Raw genomic sequence first — 21,121 nt, forward strand, 5'->3', positions numbered from 1 at the left:
ATGCGGAATGAACCACGGTGGTAGTATAGTTGGAGATGAACCTACTGTGAACAATTTAGAAACTGATTTTGTTTACGTTTGCTAGACCTTCTTACAAGAAGGAGAATCTACTTCAGCACAATGTGATGATTTGGAAGTTTTAAAAACTAAGGGCTGCCCTCCAGATGAAATAGAGAATCCCAGAGGTTCACAAGCTATGCCGAAAAACAAGGAAGTAACCAATCGTGTCAAAGGGGCTGCTGAGAATCTTAAACCGGAAGACATTACTCAGATTCAACCACAGCAAGTGCAATTAAAGCTGCGAATAGGTAAGGATGTCAGGTTAACAGTGATGTCTTTTTCCTTACGTTCTCACCATTATTCAAGAAATTGACTAGAACTGTCAAAACATATAGATAGATAGATCAATCTAGCTTCAACTGAGGTGGGAACGTTGTACCTTGATCAAGCCATTGTACCTTGATTTTCTAGTAGTTTCCCCACCTTAAGTATATTGCCAGTATATTGTATAAGTATATTGAGCAGCATTGGTCAGAACGGCAACTCAAATTCCTTTCGACAGACACTTGCACATGAACATTCAACTTACCCTATTCAGGAAACGGATCTGAAGCTCTTAAATGACCAGTCTTCATGACACATGGTGTGGGATAATTTCCAGAATATTGGGGCCTTCTGAACAATTTTGGTACATGCATAAATGGTTTAAGGTTCATTTGGGGTCAAAAATGCTTTTCTTCACCCTGAAAGTGCTTTGGAACTGCTCAGAGGAAACACAGAATGTGCCCCAGGCATTGATAACCGCGATACATATTTTGGAGTGCCTAGCGAGCAGCCTAGCGAGCTGCGGGGGGCAGTGGAGGACAGGAGTGCCTGGCGTTCTCTGGTCCATGGGGTCACGAAGAGTCGGACACGACTAAACGACTAAACAACAACAAAGCGAGCAGGAACTGGAAATGAACACAAAAATGTGTTTACCATTGGAAACAGCAACTGGATTATCCAATTGGAAGTATCCTCCTAAGTAGATTTGGGCCCCATCTGCACTGTATGTTGAATTCATGATCATACCACTTGAAGCAGTCATGGCTTCTCCCAAAGTATCCTTGTTAGGAGATCCCAATGTCCCTCTCAGAGCTATATTTGCATGGCAAGGCCACGAACCCTCCCCTTATGTTGGAATAAAGGGCCATCTTCTGGGGGCCACGTGCCAGTGGTGTGCAGGGCCAAAGGCAAATGTGGGTGGAGCAACAGGTGTGACTTCATACAGTGGACTATTTTCCACCAATGCCAAAGAGGTTTTAAAATAAGCTGACACCTCACACACAAATCTCTGCCCTCCATCCAGGCAAGGAAGAGGCGGCTTCACAGCTCAAGGATATATTCTAGCAAGACAGAGGCACTAAGCATAGGGTGGAAGTGTCATTGCACTTATATGTTTAGCGTACTTACTGTCTAGTGTCATTATGGAATTTTTGCTTTAAAACTTTTATTTCTTTTTCTGGGATTAGGGGAACCACAGACATTTTCATTAAAATTTAAGAGAGCTGAAGATTATCCCATTGATCTTTATTACCTTATGGATCTCTCCTACTCTATGAAAGATGACTTGGAGAATGTGAAAAGCCTTGGAACTTCTCTCATGAGTAAAATGAAGAATATAACTTCAGATTTTCGAATTGGTAATAATTTTGTTTAAGATCATTATAAATTAGGGCTTGCTTTTCTTTACAAACAAAGTTCTGTTTATCATGTCAAAATGTAAAGAGAAATATACACGTGTAATATGCATGTGCTCAGAAATATAAACATGATTTAGTAAGTTTGTACTAGGAGAAGAAAATGCATACTTTTATAACATAGATTCTGTATTAGATTGCTGCTGGGTAAAAACAGATTTGGATAGAACAAACCTGAGAGCCTATATGCAAGCTAGTGGAAGCAAGGATTATAATAGGTTGCATCAAATTTAAGGCATACTCACAGTAGACTAATTGGGATAAGTAGACTTAAGTTAATCAAGTTTATTGTCAATACTTTTGTTCTGAAGATAACTTAAGTCATGTACAAACTTAACACATAGTATTCAAAGCTAATGTGTAGTTTGAATGGATCTACTTTTAAGTAGGACTTGGTTGAATACAACCCAAAGTTGATTGGTTTCTATGTAAACATTGGAATTCCTACTGGGTTTCATATACAGCCTCTTGAGAAAGTAAAGTGTCTACATGGTCCCAGTTCATAGCACTCCTTCCAAGCAATATGTCCTGTTTCTTTGGGACGAACACATGCACAAAAGAAACCCACATGACAGCCAGATAGCCTCTCCGGGTTTTCAAACATGTCTGCTGTGTAGAAGACATTCAGTATAACCCTTGCTAAGGGTGAGTTCTGACCCTTCAGAACCACTTCCTCCTGAACACTTCATTACCTGGTAGACCAAGCTTCCCATTGTTTCCTGATGAAAAAGAATGTCTTTTACTGGAGTGCAACCTGCCCTGCAACTTGGTGGCTTCTCTATAGGGCTTTCTATTGCTCTCAGAACTAATAGAGTTCCATTGTATGTCCCTCCCCCCCCTCTCTCAGGATTTGGCTCTTTTGTTGAAAAAACTGTAATGCCTTATATTAGTACTACACCAGCCAAACTCAAGAACCCATGCACCGTTGACCTTAACTGTACAAGCCCTTTTAGCTACAGGAATGTACTCAACTTTACCAGCGATGGAAATCTGTTCAACAAGCTTGTAGGTGACCAACAGATTTCTGGCAATCTGGATTCTCCTGAAGGTGGATTTGATGCAATAATGCAGGTTGCTGTTTGTGGTGTAAGTGTATTTTCATTTCTTTTGGATATTACTATAAATGCAATTGACTTGTAGAACCTTGGCTGTTATTCAGATTTAATGGATCAAAAGTGTTAATTTAACTTCTTGGACACAAATATTGAAAAGGTACAATGATAAGCAGTTAAAAGCCAGTGGGGATCCTTAAAGGGCATTCAACCACATGTGTACTCATGAGGGTTTGTTTGTTGCAGTTCTTGCACAGGAAACAAAAGGCGTAGTCACTGTGTACTCTCTCTCTGTGTGTGTGTGTGTTCAACAACAACAAAAGGTTTCAGTCACCAGTCTATGATTTGCAGACCCTCTCTTCTACTGCTTCTGGTCTTGCTCCTATAAAGTCTAGCTGCTGATTTTCAGTTCTAGTAGTTGTTAGCCAGCAGTGTATTTTGAGGGAACCCAGCTCATACCCCCCACCCCCCACCCCACCTCGCCCCAGACACACTTAGCTAGTAAAGATATAGAGTAAAACCCTGAACCAAAACTCTGATCTGGATGCCCAAGTGACTGGTGCCAGCAATTTTCAGGGGGAATTGGGAAGGCGACTTCAGTGTACAAGTGGAATCCTCCCCCTCTCTTGCTTTGAAGCTTTCTGAGTCAACCTCCAGTTGCAAAGGTTGCACGGTAATTTCTCCATGCCTCTTGACCATAAGCTGGAGCAACTGTATCCTAGTGCCAACACATCCCAGCTGTCAATTCCGGGTGTGTTCAGGTGGCTTCTTCCCACACTATGTTTTTATGTTATGCACATGTTCCTGAAGCTACTATCAAAATTGTACAGTAGTGACGGGAAGGTAGCTTATTTATATCTTTCCATTTGCTAAAACTCCATGGGGATACTGATCACTCATTTTTCAGTTTTCTCTGCTACCATATTCTTTCACAATGATCTATGCTTATATGTATATATATATATATATATAATTTCTTTTCAAGTCAAAACTTGGATGGAGAAATGTCACTCGATTGTTGGTATTTTCTACGGATGCTGGATTTCATTTTGCTGGAGATGGGAAACTTGGAGGAATTGTCTTGCCAAATGACGGGCGATGTCATTTAGATAACAATATGTACACAATGAGCCATTATTATGTAAGTATGCTTAAGAGAATGTTTAATTTTGTGTTTACATGTATGTTACTGTGTATATGTGCCCCTTTCTCTCTCTCTCTCTCTCTCTCTCTCTCTCTCTCTCACACACACACACACACACACAAATATACACACGTGTAGAAATGGGAGACAATCCCAGTATACTCCCCCCCCCCAATGTAGAAGAATGCTTTGAGAAGAACACCCATTAAAAGTTTAGCTTATAGTTTAAACTTTTAAAATAGCAAGGTCTGTAAGCTTTCATGGACCAGTGCTAGCAGAGCTTGTATGTAAAAACATGTAGAGATTTTTAATTTTGTTATAGTAGCCCTCACATTTTTCTTCATGGAGGAAGAATGCCAAGTTTGGTTTGCCTATTTTAAAACCAAGTTACCCTACTTTGCTAAAACTCCTTTTCTGAATCCAGAGAGAAACCCAAGAACTGGAGAACATTTATTTAACTGGCAAAATAGAAGAAAAAGCCTAAGTAATGCTTTGATAAGAATGAAGAATCTGAGAATTAGAGGCTTATGTTAATGAGAGTTGATGGATTGCTTTTAAAAAAAATGTTTTTGACTCTTATGTTTGCTCTTGCTTATGTTTGTATAGAAAATTGTATATGAGACTGTTATTGTGCGTGAAATTCAAGTATATATAAAATGTAAACTTCATTCTTCAGGATTATCCCTCCATTGCACACCTTGTTCAGAAGCTAAGTGACAATAATATTCAGATAATATTTGCCGTTACACAAGAATTTCAACCAGTTTACAAGGTAAGAGCAAGTGACAAAAGCTTCTATAGAGTCCCTTCCCTCACCAGCTGAGATTCCCCAGCCTGAAAATGCCTCCACCCACACGACCAGTGGTGCTCTCTAGGCAATAATGGTATTTACCCCCACCCACCCTAGGTGGGAATGTAGAAAGAGTTATGGGTTGCAGTTGCCCCACCCCTGTTCTATGCATGTGTTAGAAACTTGAGAAATTGAATTCTATATAACTATGGTTTTCTATATGGGACACGGGTGGCGCTGTGGTCTAAATCACTGAGCCTAGGGCTTGCCGATTGGAAGGTTGGCGGTTCAAATCACCACAACGGGGTAAGCTCCCGTTGCTCGGTCCCAGCTCCTGCCAACCTAGCAGTTCGAAAGCACGTCAGAGTGCAAGTAGATGATAATAATAATTTATTATTTATACCCTGCCCATCTGGCTGGTTTCCTCAGCCACTCTGGGCAGCTTCCAACCAAATATTAAAAACAATACAGCATCAGACATTAAAAACTTCCCTAAACAGGGCCACCTTCAGCTGTCTTTTAAAATAAATAGGTACCGATCTGGTGGGCAGGTAAACAGCGTTTCCATGCGCTGCTATGGTTTCGCCAGAAGCACCTTAGACATGCTGGCCACATAACCTGAAAAAACTGTCTGCAGACAAATGTCGGCTCCCTCGGCCAGTAAAGCGAAATGAGCGCCGCAATCCCAGAGTTGTTCACGACTGGACTTAACTGTCAAGGGTCCTTTACCTTTTTTATGGTTTTCTATAAATGGCATTTTGTGTATAGAATTAATCTATCTGCTGCTTATGATTTTAACTGAATGGTTTTCTCACTCTTCTCATGTAAAGGAGCTCAAGAATTTGATTCCAAAATCTGCAGTGGGAACACTCTCTTCAAACTCCAGTAACGTGATTCAACTGATAATTGATGCCTACAATGTGAGTTCACCGGTTTTCATTATCGCCACATACACCCAAAGACAACATGTTTTGCATACAATACAGGATGTATGGGGGATCCGGACCTGGCCACATATACATATGCACACAAGTCAAGTTTGACAGGTGGACAGGGCCACCCCCTTGTCAATCACTTGATGTTGCAATGGCAAACTTCACTTGCATGGTTTGAAATCAAATGTCTAAGCAAAAAATGTGTGCAGTATTTCTCTGTTGCCATCAGTCAGCTGATGGTCAGCACTGAAGAAACCCTTTGTGCAGTGCTTCTCCAGCACTGATGATCAGCTTCAAAGCACCTTTTACCAAGCCCTGCCTTTACGTGCCCCACACTTGTCACATACAACATTAGGTGTAGGGCAGGTAGCCATGGCTTGGACTCTTGTGCCAAATGGGGAGGCCTGGCTGGAGGTTCCCTATCCCTTATTTAAGCAGATGAGGTTCTGAGTTGTATATGTAGTATAAAAAGAGTTGGTAGCTTCCCATTCTAGCCACCCAGAGACCTTGCTAACAGGGCAAGACAGGTTTGAGCAGATTACACTGGTGCTGGCTTGACTGCACTGGCTGTCAGTTAGTTTCCAGACCCAGTTCAAAGTGCTGATTTTAACCTATAAAGCCTTAAACAGTCTGCAGTCCTTTACAATATGTTTCTGTGTGGTTTTTCAGGGGAGGAGTTGGGAGAGGAAAATAGCAGTGCTGATCTTATCAGCAATACAATTTTATCAATCTCTTTTATCCGTTTTGTAAGCTACAATGATGCTGGCTGCACAAAACCCACAAGAAAATGGTAACACTAGTTCAAAACTTGCTGTGTCAAGATACAGAGAAAACTAATACAGTGGTACCTTGGTTCTCAAACTTAATCCGTTCTGGAAGTCTGTTCCAAAATCAAGACACGCTTTCCCATAAAAAGTAATGCAAAATGGATTCATCCGTTCCAGACTTTAAAAAACAACCCCTAAAACAGCAATTTAACATTAATTTTACTATCTAACGAGACCATTGAACCATAAAATGAAAGCAATAAACAATGTCACACAATCAATCAGTAGCTGAACTGGGTTCCACACAGTAACAAAAACAAAACAAAAAAGAGCCACAAAAACAAAAATGCAAAATAAATAGCAAAAACAGACAAAACTCAGCATAACTCTCAAAACGTAAGTTTTGATAACTCTCAAAAACGAAGCACGTTCAGCTTCCGGAAAAAGTTCACAAACAGGAACACTTGTTTGCAGTGTTTGGGTTCCAAGTTGTTTGAGTACCAAGGTGTCTGAGAACCAAGGTACCACTGTAGTCCCTTCAGAAATGCACGTTTTAAAAGGAGTAGATAGAATCTGTTGAACATGTATCTCTTGCAAGAGAGTGTTTTCCAAGTGTTTTTAAGGAACTGTTTGGACATCTGGGAGACCACAGAGTAGAAAAACCTGTGGCTTTCCAGATGAAGTTGGGCTGCATGTTCCATTATCCTTCACTAAACTACTTGACTTTTGTGTTAGTCATTGTCTTCAGAAGTCATTCTGGAAAACAACAAACTACCAAAAGAAGTCACAATTGAATATAAATCTTTCTGCAAGAATGGAGTGAATGGTACAGGAGATGAAGGAAGAAAGTGCTCCAACATTTCAATTGGAGATGAGGTAACTTTCTGCATTCTAGAATCAGTGTGCTATTGCTTCACACACACACCCCTAATCAGTGTCAAACAATTTACCTATGTACTATTTATTTTGCTTACAGGTTAGCTTTGAGATTAAAGTAACAGCCAACCAGTGTCCAGAAAAAGGGCAGGGTGAAACCATTAAAATCAAGCCACTAGGTTTCACTGAAGAGGTAGAAATTAATCTGGAGTTCATCTGTGAATGTGAATGTCACAAGGACGGAATTCCAGACAGCCCTATTTGCTTCTTTGGAAATGGAACATTTGAGTGTGGTGCCTGCAGGTAGATAAATATTAATGTTTTTCCCTGATTCTTCTTGGGTGGAATCAGTGCTGAAGGGAATGTGCTGTCCACCAGTTCAGGAGAACCTCCATGTATTCTTCACATGCTTCAGGGTTGAGCCTCGACACTGAAAATAGATGCTTTGGAGAACTCATGAGAGTCCCTATTCTCTGCCACTCCCCTTTTCCTCCTACTTTAAATGGCCCTTCACTCATTTTTTTCATTCATCATTCTCTCCACCACCTGCCTCTCATTTTCCCATCTCCTGCTATTTCTGCACTGCGTCTTCACCCACTTCCCCTTGCTTGGCAGGTCAATGTAATCATTATTTCATTTTTCTCTCACTACCCCCCGCTACTTCATTGTTTGCTTAGCTTGGACCATTTCCCGTCCTTGTTTCTTTCTTAGTCTCTTTCCTTCCTGTGCCACATAATCCTTACACAAAGAGAAGTTGTGTGTCCTTTCTCCTCATATAGGAAAAAAGTATGAATAAAGGGAAGGGAACCCAAGTCAGCTCCTTAAGCAAGCAAGAAATTTGTATTTTAATGCTGGGCCTTCAGGTACCTTCAGTCATCCCATACTGGCCCCTCCTGCCTTCCTTTCCCCCATGAACACCGACTGCTTATTCCTACCAGGATCTTTAAATTCCCATGTATTTCCAAAAGTAATTTTGACCACACTGTTTTTTTGTTTTGTTTTTGTTTTTGTTTTTTAAAGTGAACTTTCCTGCCTTTGGGCCCTCAAAAACATTCAAAGAGAGAGAGGCACTGAAAACAGACTGGTAGAACTGAAGGGGAGCATTATGTGGCCTCTGCCACTAAGTAGACAGGGAGGCTACAACACACCCCAATGATGATCATGTCAGGGAGAAGAGGAACATGGCCCCCACCTATCAGGCAGAGAAGAAATGGTTGCGAGGAGCTTCCTTTCTCCTCCCTGCGAGAAACGACTGTGCTACAATGCTCACTTCCTTCTCTGCTCCTAATTCTTTTTCCTCTTGTATCCTGTATTTTGAGCCTGCTGGGCATGGACTACCTTTCCTGTTTTAACTTAGAAAATAGCATTTTGAAAATGCTACGTATTTTAGGGGTGTTGTTTTTATCTGTAAGCTGCCTTGAGTCCTGTGGGGAATAAGGTGGGCAATAAACAAATAGATGATGATGGTGATGATTATATAAGTGGTGAATATTACCATAATACTGTTGCAGGCTGATTGGACCTGTTCTTAAGTGCAATTGTAGCAGACCATTCTTCAAGACCTTTCTAGCATAGAAAAATGAATGTCTGGTGTGTCAAGCAGGCATGTGCCTCATTTCACCTTTGGAATAAATTAGCATTTATATTATTTTTACAGCAATTAGTAGCAGCTGCTATATTAATGAAGTTAGTAGAAGAGTCATTCAGCAGCTTCCCCAAACTGCTGCTCTTCAGTTTCGGAACGTCTGCCTCTAGGATGAATCATGCTCTCGTGAAAGAGACTGTTTCCTGTATCTATGCATCAGTATCTCATCCCACCCCCTTCTCAATATGTATATAAGGGGAAAGAAAGTTTTGCATTGATTTTAGTTAACAGTTTAGTAATGAGAACCATTTTCTCTTTTAGGTGTAAACCAGGACGTATTGGAAAGCTCTGTGAATGCAGCATGGATGAAGTAAACAGTGAAGATATGTCAGGCACCTGTAGACCAGCAAACAGTTCAGAAATATGTAGTAACAATGGAGAATGTATTTGTGGACAGTGTGTGTGCAGGAAGAGAGAGAATGCAAATGAGATCTACTCTGGCCGGTTTTGCGAATGTGATAACTTCAACTGTGATCGATCTGATGGCTTGATTTGTGGAGGTAATGAACTGACCCTTTTAAACTGTGAGGATTCAGAAGTTCCTCTGGAGGAAGGGGAATGCTTGGATGCAATCCTGTACTTATTTCTAAGCATGAGAGCCTAACATTTGGGAGATCTTCTTGGCTTGCAATACTCTGCTGTGCAATAAAGTACACAGTAATACTATTGGTAAAAGGAGAGAGGCTTTTTCTGAAGAGAATCATACACTGTAGCCCTTATTATATGCCTTCACAAGACTTTAATTTATAAATTTACGAGAGATATCAAGTAAAAGGCAGGGGTTATGTGGCCTAGAATTCAACCACCAGATCTGGTCCTATCTTACCCAGGCCAAGTTGTTCAGCTGCAGCTCCTCTATCTACAGTGTGTACTTCCTTTGGCCCTTTTTGTTGGTTTCTGTTATTTCCTACTCCTTTTTCTGGATCATTCCTTTTTGCCTTAAAAAACAAACAAAACTTTTATTCTCCACTTTTGCTTTTCCTCTTATTTTCTGACTCATGGGGCCAATGTGCTCTTGCTTTCTAAAGGCACATTGTTCCCAGGTTTGCTGGCCTCTGAGGCAGACCAAGGTCTTATGCTCTACTACAGTCAGATGGTCAAGTCATGTATGGCCACAACATGCAAGACCCAACTTTTACCAAACCTCATTCTATGAAAGCACGCTCATAGCAGTTCTCCATTAATCTCATAGAAATTTGGCCCTCATATCCTGCAGACAGGACACCATTGTCTCTATAGAGTTGGCCTTTGGAGATTAGTGTTACAGCATGTCCTCTCCTTGGAACTGTGGAAGAGACTTGCAGTACGGGATCTTGTGGTTGAAATAGAAGTCACATGATCTATTCCTTTACCGGGGTGGTAGGAATCAGCTTTGAATGCCTCTGTCAAATTAAATCAGATTATGGCAATTGTTGATGTTCAATTTCATGTGCTTTATAGAAATATCTATCTTTATAAATATCTATCTTTTTATTGCAGGACACGGTGAATGTAAATGTCGTGAGTGTGAATGCGCAGAAAATTATACAGGCTCTGCTTGTGATTGTTACATGGATACCACTCCATGTGTAGCTGGAAATGGACAAATTTGTAATGGCAGAGGAATCTGCAAGTGTGGAGTCTGTAACTGCACAGATCCCAAATTCACGGGGCCAACATGTGAATTGTGCCCGACCTGTCCTGGAGTTTGTGCAGAGCACAAGTAAGACTTTTGGATTTTTAACTTCCTGCTGGGATATTTGCAAATTGCTCCAGGGGAATTTTTGTGTTCCCCTTTGTACAAGGAGCTGTTTCTTGTGGCCCATGTTTTTGCTTTGCTTTGTCCCTCTCCCCCCCCCAAAAAAAACAAGAAATTCTTAAGCTGGAGCAAAAATTATTGGTAATTAGTGTTTTATTATATTGGTTTTCTTGTTGTAAACTGCCTTGGGGTTTTTTTCTTGGGTATACTGAAGTGTGTAGCTTTTCAATTTAAAAAATAAATAGTACCTGCACTTGCAGATACCATTTAAAGCCAACTAGTATATCTTAAGGGGACGCGGGTAGCACTGTGCGTTAAACCACAGACCCTAGGACTTGCCGATCAGCAGGTCGGCGGTTCAAATCCCCATGACGGAGTGAGCTCCCGTTGCTCAGTCCCTGCTCCTGCCAACCTAGCAGTTCGAAAGCACATCAAAGTGCAAGTAGATAATTAGGTACCGCTCCGGCAGGAAGGTAAACGGCGTTTCCATGCACTGCTCTGGTTCGCCAGAAGTGGCTTAGTCATGCTGGCCACATGACCCAGAAGCTGTACGCAGGCTCCCTCGGCCAATAAAGCGAGATGAGCGCCGCAACCCCAGAGTCGGTCACGACTGGACCTAATGGTCAGGGGTCCCTTTACCTTTACCTTTTTAGAATATCTTAAATCTGTGTAAAAACTGCACTTGAGTGCACCCAGTTATTTCACAGCATTGTACTTCAGTTGCTGAATACCTATTACTAGAATGCATTTGCAACTCATTTTAAATATGCTAAATTTCTTCCTTTCTTTTTTAATATGCTGCCTTTCAGGATGCAGTCCTCCTTCCAAGTTGGCTTGGAAATAACATGAAAATCTATTAATAAAATCACAACAGCATTAAAATATAATAGTTCATCAGGATCCTTTCCATGTAGTACTTACTTGGTGGCGGAAAACCCAGGATGTGGGGGAGGTGACAGTCCAGTTGGAGCAGGCACTGATACTTTCTTGTTCTTCTGCCTCTCCTGAAATAATTTCAGTAGGCTGCATGATGGAAGATGGTTCTGTGGGGAAAGTCCAGCTGGAGCAGGCTCAGGGATGATCCTTGTCCACCTTCCTTTCTCTCTTATTCCACTGAGTGCAGTGTAATGTAGGCCCTGCTAAGCAGGCTTCTGGATGCTCTCTTAATGGATCAAAGATGCTGTATTGAAAAGAAAAAGGAAGATGCAGCCAATGCAGTGGTAGGGGAAATGTGTCTGCAGTTCCATTTCAGCTGTGTTTGAAAATTAAAGAGGACTGGAACTCAACCTCTGTTTAACTTTTGTGTTCTTCCTGCATGCTAAACTGCCACACTAATTTTATTCTGATGTATCTTGTATCTGACTTGCATTAGGGACTGTGTGCAGTGCAGAGCTTTTAACAGAGGAGGAAAGAAGGACACCTGTGAAGAAGAGTGTTCACATTTTAGCTTGACACCAGTAGACCATAGAGAGAAGTTGCCACAGCCTGGAGACTATAAAGCACAGTCTCATTGCAAAGAGAAGGATATTGATGACTGCTGGTTCTATTTCACCTACTCAGTTGATTCAAACAACAATGCCATTGTCCACGTGGTAAAGACCCCAGGTATGTTTAGTTTCTCACATGGATATTGTTAGTTTTCAGCAGAGAAATAAAGTGAAAAGGGTGGAGAAAAGGTAAAGTAAAACAAAGCAAAAACAAGAAAGTGCTTAACAATATATTATCATACATTTATTTATTTTATTACTATCAAAATACAAAGTATTAAGCTTTACGTTTCTAGATAAATTAATTTAAAAACTGCTCTATCTGTAAAAATTGAACTCTTACAGGCAGCAGAAATTCAGAATTTGTTTTGGCCAAACATCCTGTTTCCACATTGTTGATTTACATCATGCTTGATTGTGCTTCAATTGCTTTGCTCCCTAGAATGCCCGACAGGTCCCGATATCATTCCCATCGTTGCTGGTGTGGTTGCTGGAATTGTTCTTATTGGTCTTGCTTTATTGCTGATTTGGAAGCTACTTATGATCATTCATGACAGGAGAGAATTTGCAAAATTTGAGAAGGAAAAGATGAATGCAAAGTGGGATACGGTGAGTGATAGCTATACACAACACCTGGAGAATACAGCAAATGTTCTTTTGTATACTTCAGACATTTTAGACATTTATCCCTCTAGGACAGTGGTTCCCAGTTAGTGGTCTGTGTAATCCACCCAAGGAGTCCACAGCACAATTCACATAACAAAAATTACCATAGAGAAATCAAAATTTTCAAAATTAGGGGGTCCATGGCTTGGCTTTTGAAAAATGGGAGGTCTGCAGCACTTAGCTAATTGGGAACCCGCTGCTCTAGAATAAAGCCCAGACAGCCTGGCTTAGTGTTTCTCTGGATCTTCTACCTAAACTTTGCAATAAAAACTGGTGGTCTTTGGACTGGATAACTTTGACAGATAGATGTTGTCAGAGCTGCCCAAGGTCCCAGCTCACAGAGGACCAACGCCAGTTCTTGCTATATACAAAAGTCTTTATTAAGGTTCAGTTTCCATTTCAAAGCCGTGGCGTGCAGCTCTACGTCTCAACCCTAGACCGCTGAAGCTCCATCTGAATCTCCTCCCCCTTGACACCAGTTCAAGACCCTAGCCTTGCTCCACCTCCTCCTTTGCTCCTTTCTCCTCTGGGTCCTCCTGCCCGCTGGGGTGTCGCCCTTTCTGGACTCTTCTGATGCTGATTCCCCGGATTCTTCCCCCTGCTTCCGGCGTGCTTTAGGACCTGGCTCCCAATCTGACCTCCCTGCTGTCCCACGCTCCTGTACATTTGAACTTGGCACGCGCGCCCAGCCGGCAACCTTCCTCCTGACCGTTACACTGCTCCTGTCACTGCTTCCCCCTTCGGGGGGGTTGGCTGGGTCTGACTTCCCCTCCGTTCCCTCAGCGATAGGGGCGTGGTCAGCCCTGCCTCATCTTCTCTCCCCACTGGAGGGGAAGCCGGCCCTGACGCATGGAACTCTTCCCCCCCGCTACGCCCTGGTGGGGAAGCTGGCCCCGATCTCCAGCTGCTGCTTTGGGAGTCGCCGCTGGCCCCTTGCTTCTGGTGCGTCCTTCCCGGGACCCCCCTTGCCCTGGCCATCGGTGCCCCCTTCTGGGAATCTTCCGAATCGCTGGAGAAGCTCATGGAATCTCTCGGCCCACTGTCATACTCCCCTACGCTGCCCTCGGATTGTTCCCCTTCGCTCTCCGCTCTCTCTCTCCCCTGTGCCTCTGCTCCTGAACCCCTGACAGATGTATCATCTCGTGGCTGGCTTTGAGGCTTTCATTGTGCCACCCAGGAATTTTAGATGGAGACCAAGCATTTGAACTAACAACGGTCACATTAAGTTACTCTTGATATTCACAAGTATTACCTGGGTCTTAGCTACAATGTAATTGAGCTATACAGTTTCTGTTAAGAGTCAATACATTGTGTATACAGTGGTACCTCTAGTTACAAACTTAATTCATTCCGGAGGTCCATTCTTAATCTGAAACTGTTCTTAAATAGAGGCGTGCTTTTGCTAATGGAGTCTCTTGCTGCCACTGCGCTGTCGGCACACGATTTCCATTCTCATCCTGGGGCAAAGTTCTCAACTCGAGGTAACTCTTCCGGGTTAGCAGAGTTTGTAATCTGAGGCGTTTGTAACTCGTGGTACCACTGCATATAGTTGCTACAGAAAACAGCACAATACTATATATTATTGAAATGTCATATTTGAAAGAATTGTTGAAAACCTTATTTGGAAACTGGTACCCTGAAATTCTGCATTCCACATTGACCATTTTTCTACCTTCAGCAAGAAAATCCTATATACAAGAGTCCTATTAATAATTTCAAGAATCCAAACTATGGACGTAAAGCTGGTCTCTAAGTTTCCGTTCGTATTTTCCTTTCCATTTCTTTCTCTGTGCATGTCACTTTCTTCAAAGTCTGCTGTATGTGCCATTAACTAATCACTCTTACCAATCTTGCCAGCTGCTTTTTTATGAATTATGCAGTGGAGCTTAAATGAGGGGAAATAATGACCAAACTATAGTTAGGGTTGCACTTTAGGGCCCTGTCCCCTTCTTAGTAAGATCTGAACAACTTGCCTGAGCATATGTACAGTGTCAGCTCCAGGATGTTTGTGGCTCTCAGGCAAGGTGCACTTAAAGGGGCTGCACTGAAAAAAGTGGGGCAGGTAAATAGAATTCTCTTGCACTGCCTGCAGGCCTCTGTTCCCTTGAAAATTGAGAATAGCAATACTATTGGGGGCTTTGGGATAGGACAAATGACCAAGATTAGTGTCCTCTGGAGCTGGCCAAATTGATATATGGGCATATTATAGTCAAATACAAGAAGTATTAGGACTTAATTAACATCAACAGAAGTGTTAACTACCCTGCTTAATGCATTTTCATTAAAATCCATGGATTGTACTCAGCTAAATTCTGCTCTAGAGTATACCCATTGAAATTAATGGCCCTGATTAACTTGGGCCCACTCAGAATAAAAGTTCATTGAATGCAGCTCCATAAGCCTAAATTTGCTTAGTTTTAGTTGCATTTTTAAGGTAAATATCATGGGTAACTGGTGTTGAATGATCCTGCTGTTGGCTTTGACTTATGCAACATCTTCCTTTTCATTTCCCCCTACTTTTTCTGTTGGTAATCTCACACTTAAAACTTTGACTCCTCAGCTTCTAACTCACTTGGTTATAAATCTTTCAGCCATCCTTCCAGCTTAGTGAAGGAAGGCCAATTTTTACAGGCAGTGAATTTTGCCTAGAAAGCCATGAAAGAGAAGTTAAGAGGCCTCCAAGTACATGCAAAGGGGGACCCATATTGTAGAGTACTTCAGTCTTGTCATGTAGCACCACTAGAGGACCTTGTGGTTCCCTCTTCACATGAGACTGTAGAAGTGGTGCTTTCGATGTGTCTCTCTCTCTTTTCCTTTGTAATATGAAGCCATCATGAGGCTGTGCCTTTGTCATGTATTTCCACCCGTATGCTGTTTGCCACTCTTCCAGTATCTGCACAAGTGGGTACCAGAGGCATAATAGCTCCCAGGAAACCAGCTAAGATATTTCTGAATGCTCTGCTATCAAATTCCTGCTAATTTTCCTTGGACAGTCTTTCCTTCCTCTTGCATATTTTCACTTCACAGGAAAAAAATGCTAGTTAAGAGGCATGAATTGTTGTTACAAGAGCTCTCAAAATGGCCATGAGTTCTTGCTTTGCCTTTTTGAGGTCCCTTTTGAAGGCAGCAAAGCAGGCAGACAACAGAATTGCCTCTATCTTGTCCTTGCAAATGGAATGTTTAGTTAGGTTGCTTGTTGGCCTGCTTTGCCCATCATGTCCTCTCCAGAAGCTCACACACTTATGTGTTTGCACTAAGCTTTGGTATAGTTAAGTGTGGCATATAAACTGCTGCATTGGAAGCACATCATAGTTTTACTCTTGTTTTTTTTCCTATTTTATTATGTGCCCCCCCCCTCCACCAAGTTTAAAACATTCTGAATTCTGCATAAACAATAATTCCAGAGCATGCATGTGTATGGATGTGTTGCATGCTTTATATAAAGGACCATTTGGCAGGCACACCCAGACATGCAGAAATTATGAATTCAATTCAAAGCTGCTTATAATAGACTTTCTAATGGTGTGGAAACATTATAAGTAGCACAGGGGTTGCCAGTGGTAAGCCCACCCAGTTCATTCACTTCGATAGCACTGTCCTTGAGTAACTAAAGATGTGAATGGCTATGGTCACAATTGAGCTATGTTTTTGTGTGTCTCATAGAATAAAACGTATGACCAATTCTTGTTATAAATGAAAATTATGACAAACATTGGCCTTTATTAGCTACAGGTTTCTGTATGTCTTATTATCATAGCCTCTGTTTGGCCATTCTCTTAAGGCTCTGTGAATAATAAGGTTGCAATCAGTTTGTCCTGATACCACCATTTTGTTTTGCATTGGTACAAATGCAACCCATTTTCCAGGAACAATCCCATGTACCTTTTTTGTAGAGGAAAGATATGAAATGCTTAAAGCACCTGTCCTTAAAAAGCATGTGCCTAAAGCCTTCATAGCTTTCACTACAGTAGCAGGTGTAGGTTTCTATCGATTTGCCATTCATGTGTGTTAACCCTCTTATTCATTATACATATTCATTAAAAAAGTATACAAGGCATGATGCTTTATAAAAGCTAAAGCTGCTAGATGATCTTTAGCTATTTTTTTATGTACTTGCCTGTTGCAATCCAGTAATCCTTTGCAAGAGTTGAGGGTCAAACATGCACATGGATTTCTGGATTGGTTTGACGGTGTGTGGAATTGCTTCCAGTAAATGAGCTGCTTCAAATACTTTTACAGTAAGATTTCTTATGTCATTTGTGATATTAATAATTCTTTTTCTTCTAGGGCGAGAATCCTATCTACAAGAGTGCAGTGACAACCGTGGTGAATCCTAAATATGAGGGGAAATGAAAACTGCTTTCTAATTCTACAACTGCTTTCTAACTCCACAACACTGTATGCAATGTAGCAGTTTTGTAGTCACGGTAACATAGCTTTAGAGCAATATCACAGTGAATTTACTAATTCAATACATTACATATAGGTTTGCTTTCTATGCAGGTTTTAAAACTGTACAGTATGTTTTTATTTTTTGAAGGTTTTTTTTTTCTTTTTGCAAATAGTGCCAGGAGATTGGTAAGAAAACTTGACACTGCATAGCCTCCTTAACTAAGGTCACATGGTGCCTTTCTGACCTGTATCTGGAGTGAAATGGCGAAAGTAACCAGTATAAGGGTTCTGCCTAGCCATTAAGTATTAATATTAGATCAGTTTTTCTTCTTTATAGGCACATCAGGGCTTTGGTTTGCACAGTTAAAATGCAAGCCAAATAATTCTTTGTAAATTACAAAATTAACTTTAGCTTGTGAATAATGGACTTTTCGCAAGATTTAACCTTACTTGATGCAGTAAGTTTAATGAGACAGAAATCATGATGTAAAAGACAATTTAATATGTACAGATGCATTTTAAACTGTCAGGGGTGATGTATAAGAAATAGGAAGAAAAAATAGATTCAGAATAATAGCTTTAATACTGTGCCATTCTTTTTTTATGACATTGCTGCATGGTGACCGAAAAAGAATTTTACTTTGTAAACTCAAATCCTGACTTTGGTACAGAAAAAAAGTCTGCCAATACATCTTCTGAATGCATAAGGGCCTTAATTCGTCGGTGGTGGTGGTTTTTCTAATGTTTTTGCTTAGGTTAAAGCCTGGTGCTTTGTCACCTTTTTCTTTAATGTATTTGATTTCATTTTGTGTAAGATGATTGTTGTAAAAACAACTTTTTTGCAGTCTTGGCTGTAAATTTACCTTCATATTGTAGCTAAGACTGCACAATTGTCATGTAACATGACTTTCAGTTCTGAGATAACATTGTTTGATGTGCCATGTATATTTGCCGCTGCCCATTCTGTCATGTGTTCTATACTATCCACATTCTTATTTTAAGTGCCTTTTATTTTAACAAATGTTCACTTTTTACAGTGCTATCATGGAAGTTATTTATTAAATAAAAAATCTTTTAAAACATCACACCTGAATTTCCTTTCTGCGCTTTGTAACTTAGTACCCCTTGAAGAAACCTGTCAGACTGAGGTAAAAACAATTTGAGTTATCTACTACAAATAACTTACCTGAACACAAAATATATCAGCCCTAACAATTATTATGTACATAATACAAAAGTTTTTTATTGAGAAACAGCTTTGAAATTTAATCCTAAACATACTAACTGGACCTAAGAATCTCTAAAATGTTGAGGAGAAACATTCTGGTTTTAGTTATACAGTAACAATAATCTAATCTTCATGTAACACTAGAGAGAGAAAAATTGGGCTTACCTGTAAAGGGTATTTTTCTTGGAGTGAATATGTTCTCGGGTGAGATTTCTCTAAGCTTGAAGGCAGGATTGCAGCTGGATTAGGGCATTTTGCTCTCAGCCAGGCACACCCCCTCCACCTGTTTACATGACTCTAATAGGCACCCACCCACAATCAACATAAGAATGACAAGAAGTGGGACAAAAAAACCACACCTGAGTACTCTGGACATATGAGGCAATTTATCAATGGCCCTAATCAGATCAAATCAGAAACTTGTCAAGCAATCATAGTGAGGCCCGGAGAGCATTTCTGCACTCAAAAGAAAAATAACTTACAAGCCCAATGGTTCTTTGAGTGAAGGTGCTCTCAAGCTTGGACATGCCAAAACTGGCTACAGTTGGGGAGGGTATTAATGGCTGCCTACAACCCTGGCAGTACATGCATTCAAAAAGTTAATCTCAGAAGCTTCTGAATGAACATGCTCAGAGGCTGCATCACCCTTTGGAAGTGACTCCCATTAATTTTCACAGGGTTTACTTCCAAGTAAATGCAATGTTTAGCATTAGAGTTTGTAGCCCAGACCTGTGTGTGATGATGTCCATGTTACTTTTTTGACATAACTATAGCCCATATAGACATATGTGCATTGTTGTGTCCTGGAAAAGTGATACCAAATTTCACTCTTGCAATATCTTCTGTGGCAAGAGTTTCTTGTGTAACAATGGGGCCCAGTCTAGACTTGTTACTAGCTGTGACCCTGGTACAAGCTCTTATCTTAAAGATGACCTCTAAGTGAGCAACTAACAGCCTGACCCCTATGAGTTGTAGAAAATATCAGAAACCTAGATCTACCTGGCATACAAGGATTGGTAAACAACCTCCTCCTGGCAGGAAGCAGACTTCAAATAGACTATGAAGATTGTTTTCAGGAACTGTAGAGATAAAGTTGTGTTTCCCCCAAAATTAAGGTCATATCAAAGTCATCTTGAGAAGGAAAAGCTAGCAGGAATAAGTAAACAATGGTACAAAAGACTTGAGTGTTACATTACCTCACTCGGGAAGTCCTCTTCATAGAACGTAAAGGGACCCCTCACCATTAGGTCCAGTCGTGACCAACTCTGGAGTTGCGGTGCTCATCTCGCTTTACTGGCTGAGGGAGCCGGCATACAGCATGACATGTGGCCAGCATGACTAAGCCGCTTCTGATGAACCAGAGCAGTGCACGGTAACGCCGTTTACCTTCCCGCCAGAGCAGTACCTATTTATCTACTTGCACTTTGACATGCTTTCGAACTGCTAGGTTGGCAGGAGCAGGGACTGAGCAACAGGAGCTCACCCCGTCACGGGGATTCAAACCTAGGCGCTCTGGTTTAACCCACAGCGCCACCCGTGTCCCTTCATAGAACATAGTGGGAGACAAACTGTACTTAAACCCCAAAGGAATAGTCATACTGATTTCTGAAGCAGCATCCAAACACATGGTCTCTTTTAGTTAAGTGTAATAAACAATCTTTTTCTAATTCCTGGTGTGCAAGTTATTTAGCATAAGAATTAAAGCCACACACTTTTTTAACAGACACATGTCGTGTTTCCATGCAAAGGGTCCTACCCCTCTCGGAGCTGTATATTGAGGAAATACATGAGTGGTAGACACACATGTGGGTTAAGACATTCACATCACAAGCCTGGATTTGATGTTTTCAGTCCAATGCAATTAACTGCAGTTTGAACCAGTTGTGTTCAAACATATTCTTACAGGGACTTTCTACTGGTTTCCTCCCCATCCCCCTTCTTCCCATCACCCACAACTTCTGAGTAACATATTGCATTTAAACTGTTAATAATTCTCTATGTGGTTTCCTTTTCTTCTAACACTTAAAATTAGCTCAGAAAGAGGTTAACCTCACACTCACTTGCAAAGTAGCTATTGGCTGAGAGGGAGCTAAATGGCTGAGCAAGGTTTGAATGTGGTTATCTCCTACCAAAGAAGACTCTAGCTGCTGGAAACTGCTACGCCATACTTCTTTCCAACTGCTGCAGGAAACTGACACTTGAAGTGCAATCCTACGCCCTGATCCACCATGCTGGGGTGTGTGACATGGGATGTGAATCCAGAGATCCTCACTGCACCAGCCAAAGGCAGGGCAAGTGGAACCTACTGCTGGTGCTCTATTAGCCAGTAAAGCCCTGTACCAGGGTGTTTTGGGGGGTGGGGTGGAAATGGGCCACTCAGGGACCTGCTGGTTCCTAAACTAGTCTGGCTACTGGCAGTGAACCCATTCTGGGCCTCTGTCCTGTGATGGCCTAGAGCTGCTACAGCAAAATCTGTCTCTGCCTCCACCTTCCATCCTAGTTACTCTGAGTAGGCCCTACTCACCCCTGCTACTCCCAGATGGGGCTTAAGATTGAAGCCATATTTACTTGTTTGGTGAATTAATGCTGCAGAATTAATGCTGGGAGTAATCACTATAGAACTTGGACTTGCTTTGGGGCAAGTATTTATTTATTCTGAATA

General features: G+C 41.3%; 1 protein-coding gene and 1 long non-coding RNA gene across 3 annotated transcripts in view; one reads left to right on the top strand and one right to left on the bottom strand.

Moving 5' to 3' along the window:
* ITGB1 (integrin subunit beta 1) overlaps positions 1-18,316 on the top strand; it is a 38,135-nt gene extending 19,819 nt beyond the window's left edge. The window contains exons 4-17 of one of the 2 annotated variants that reach the window (XM_079946699.1): positions 86-308; positions 1,512-1,682; positions 2,587-2,825; positions 3,777-3,932; positions 4,612-4,707; positions 5,556-5,645; positions 7,163-7,303; positions 7,404-7,606; positions 9,210-9,448; positions 10,428-10,650; positions 12,059-12,291; positions 12,616-12,782; positions 14,518-14,598; positions 17,127-18,316. In XM_079946699.1, coding sequence (XP_079802825.1) covers positions 86-308; positions 1,512-1,682; positions 2,587-2,825; positions 3,777-3,932; positions 4,612-4,707; positions 5,556-5,645; positions 7,163-7,303; positions 7,404-7,606; positions 9,210-9,448; positions 10,428-10,650; positions 12,059-12,291; positions 12,616-12,782; positions 14,518-14,592 — 2,256 coding nt within the window. In that variant the 3' untranslated portion in view covers positions 14,593-14,598; positions 17,127-18,316. The remainder of the gene's footprint in view (positions 1-85; positions 309-1,511; positions 1,683-2,586; positions 2,826-3,776; positions 3,933-4,611; positions 4,708-5,555; positions 5,646-7,162; positions 7,304-7,403; positions 7,607-9,209; positions 9,449-10,427; positions 10,651-12,058; positions 12,292-12,615; positions 12,783-14,517; positions 14,599-17,126) is intronic. The other variant, XM_079946700.1, reaches the window with a different exon arrangement.
* LOC307199320 lies at positions 6,366-19,914 on the bottom strand. The gene is made up of 3 exons (XR_013831865.1): positions 18,625-19,914; positions 11,608-11,866; positions 6,366-6,621 (listed from the first exon to the last, which is right to left on the bottom strand). It is a non-coding gene; the product is annotated as an uncharacterized lncRNA (long non-coding RNA).
* Between the last annotated feature and the right edge of the window lie 1,207 nt (positions 19,915-21,121).

This window comes from Podarcis cretensis (assembly GCF_951804945.1).
Source record: "Podarcis cretensis genome assembly, chromosome: 12".
In the NCBI taxonomy this organism is placed as follows: domain Eukaryota; kingdom Metazoa; phylum Chordata; class Lepidosauria; order Squamata; family Lacertidae; genus Podarcis; species Podarcis cretensis.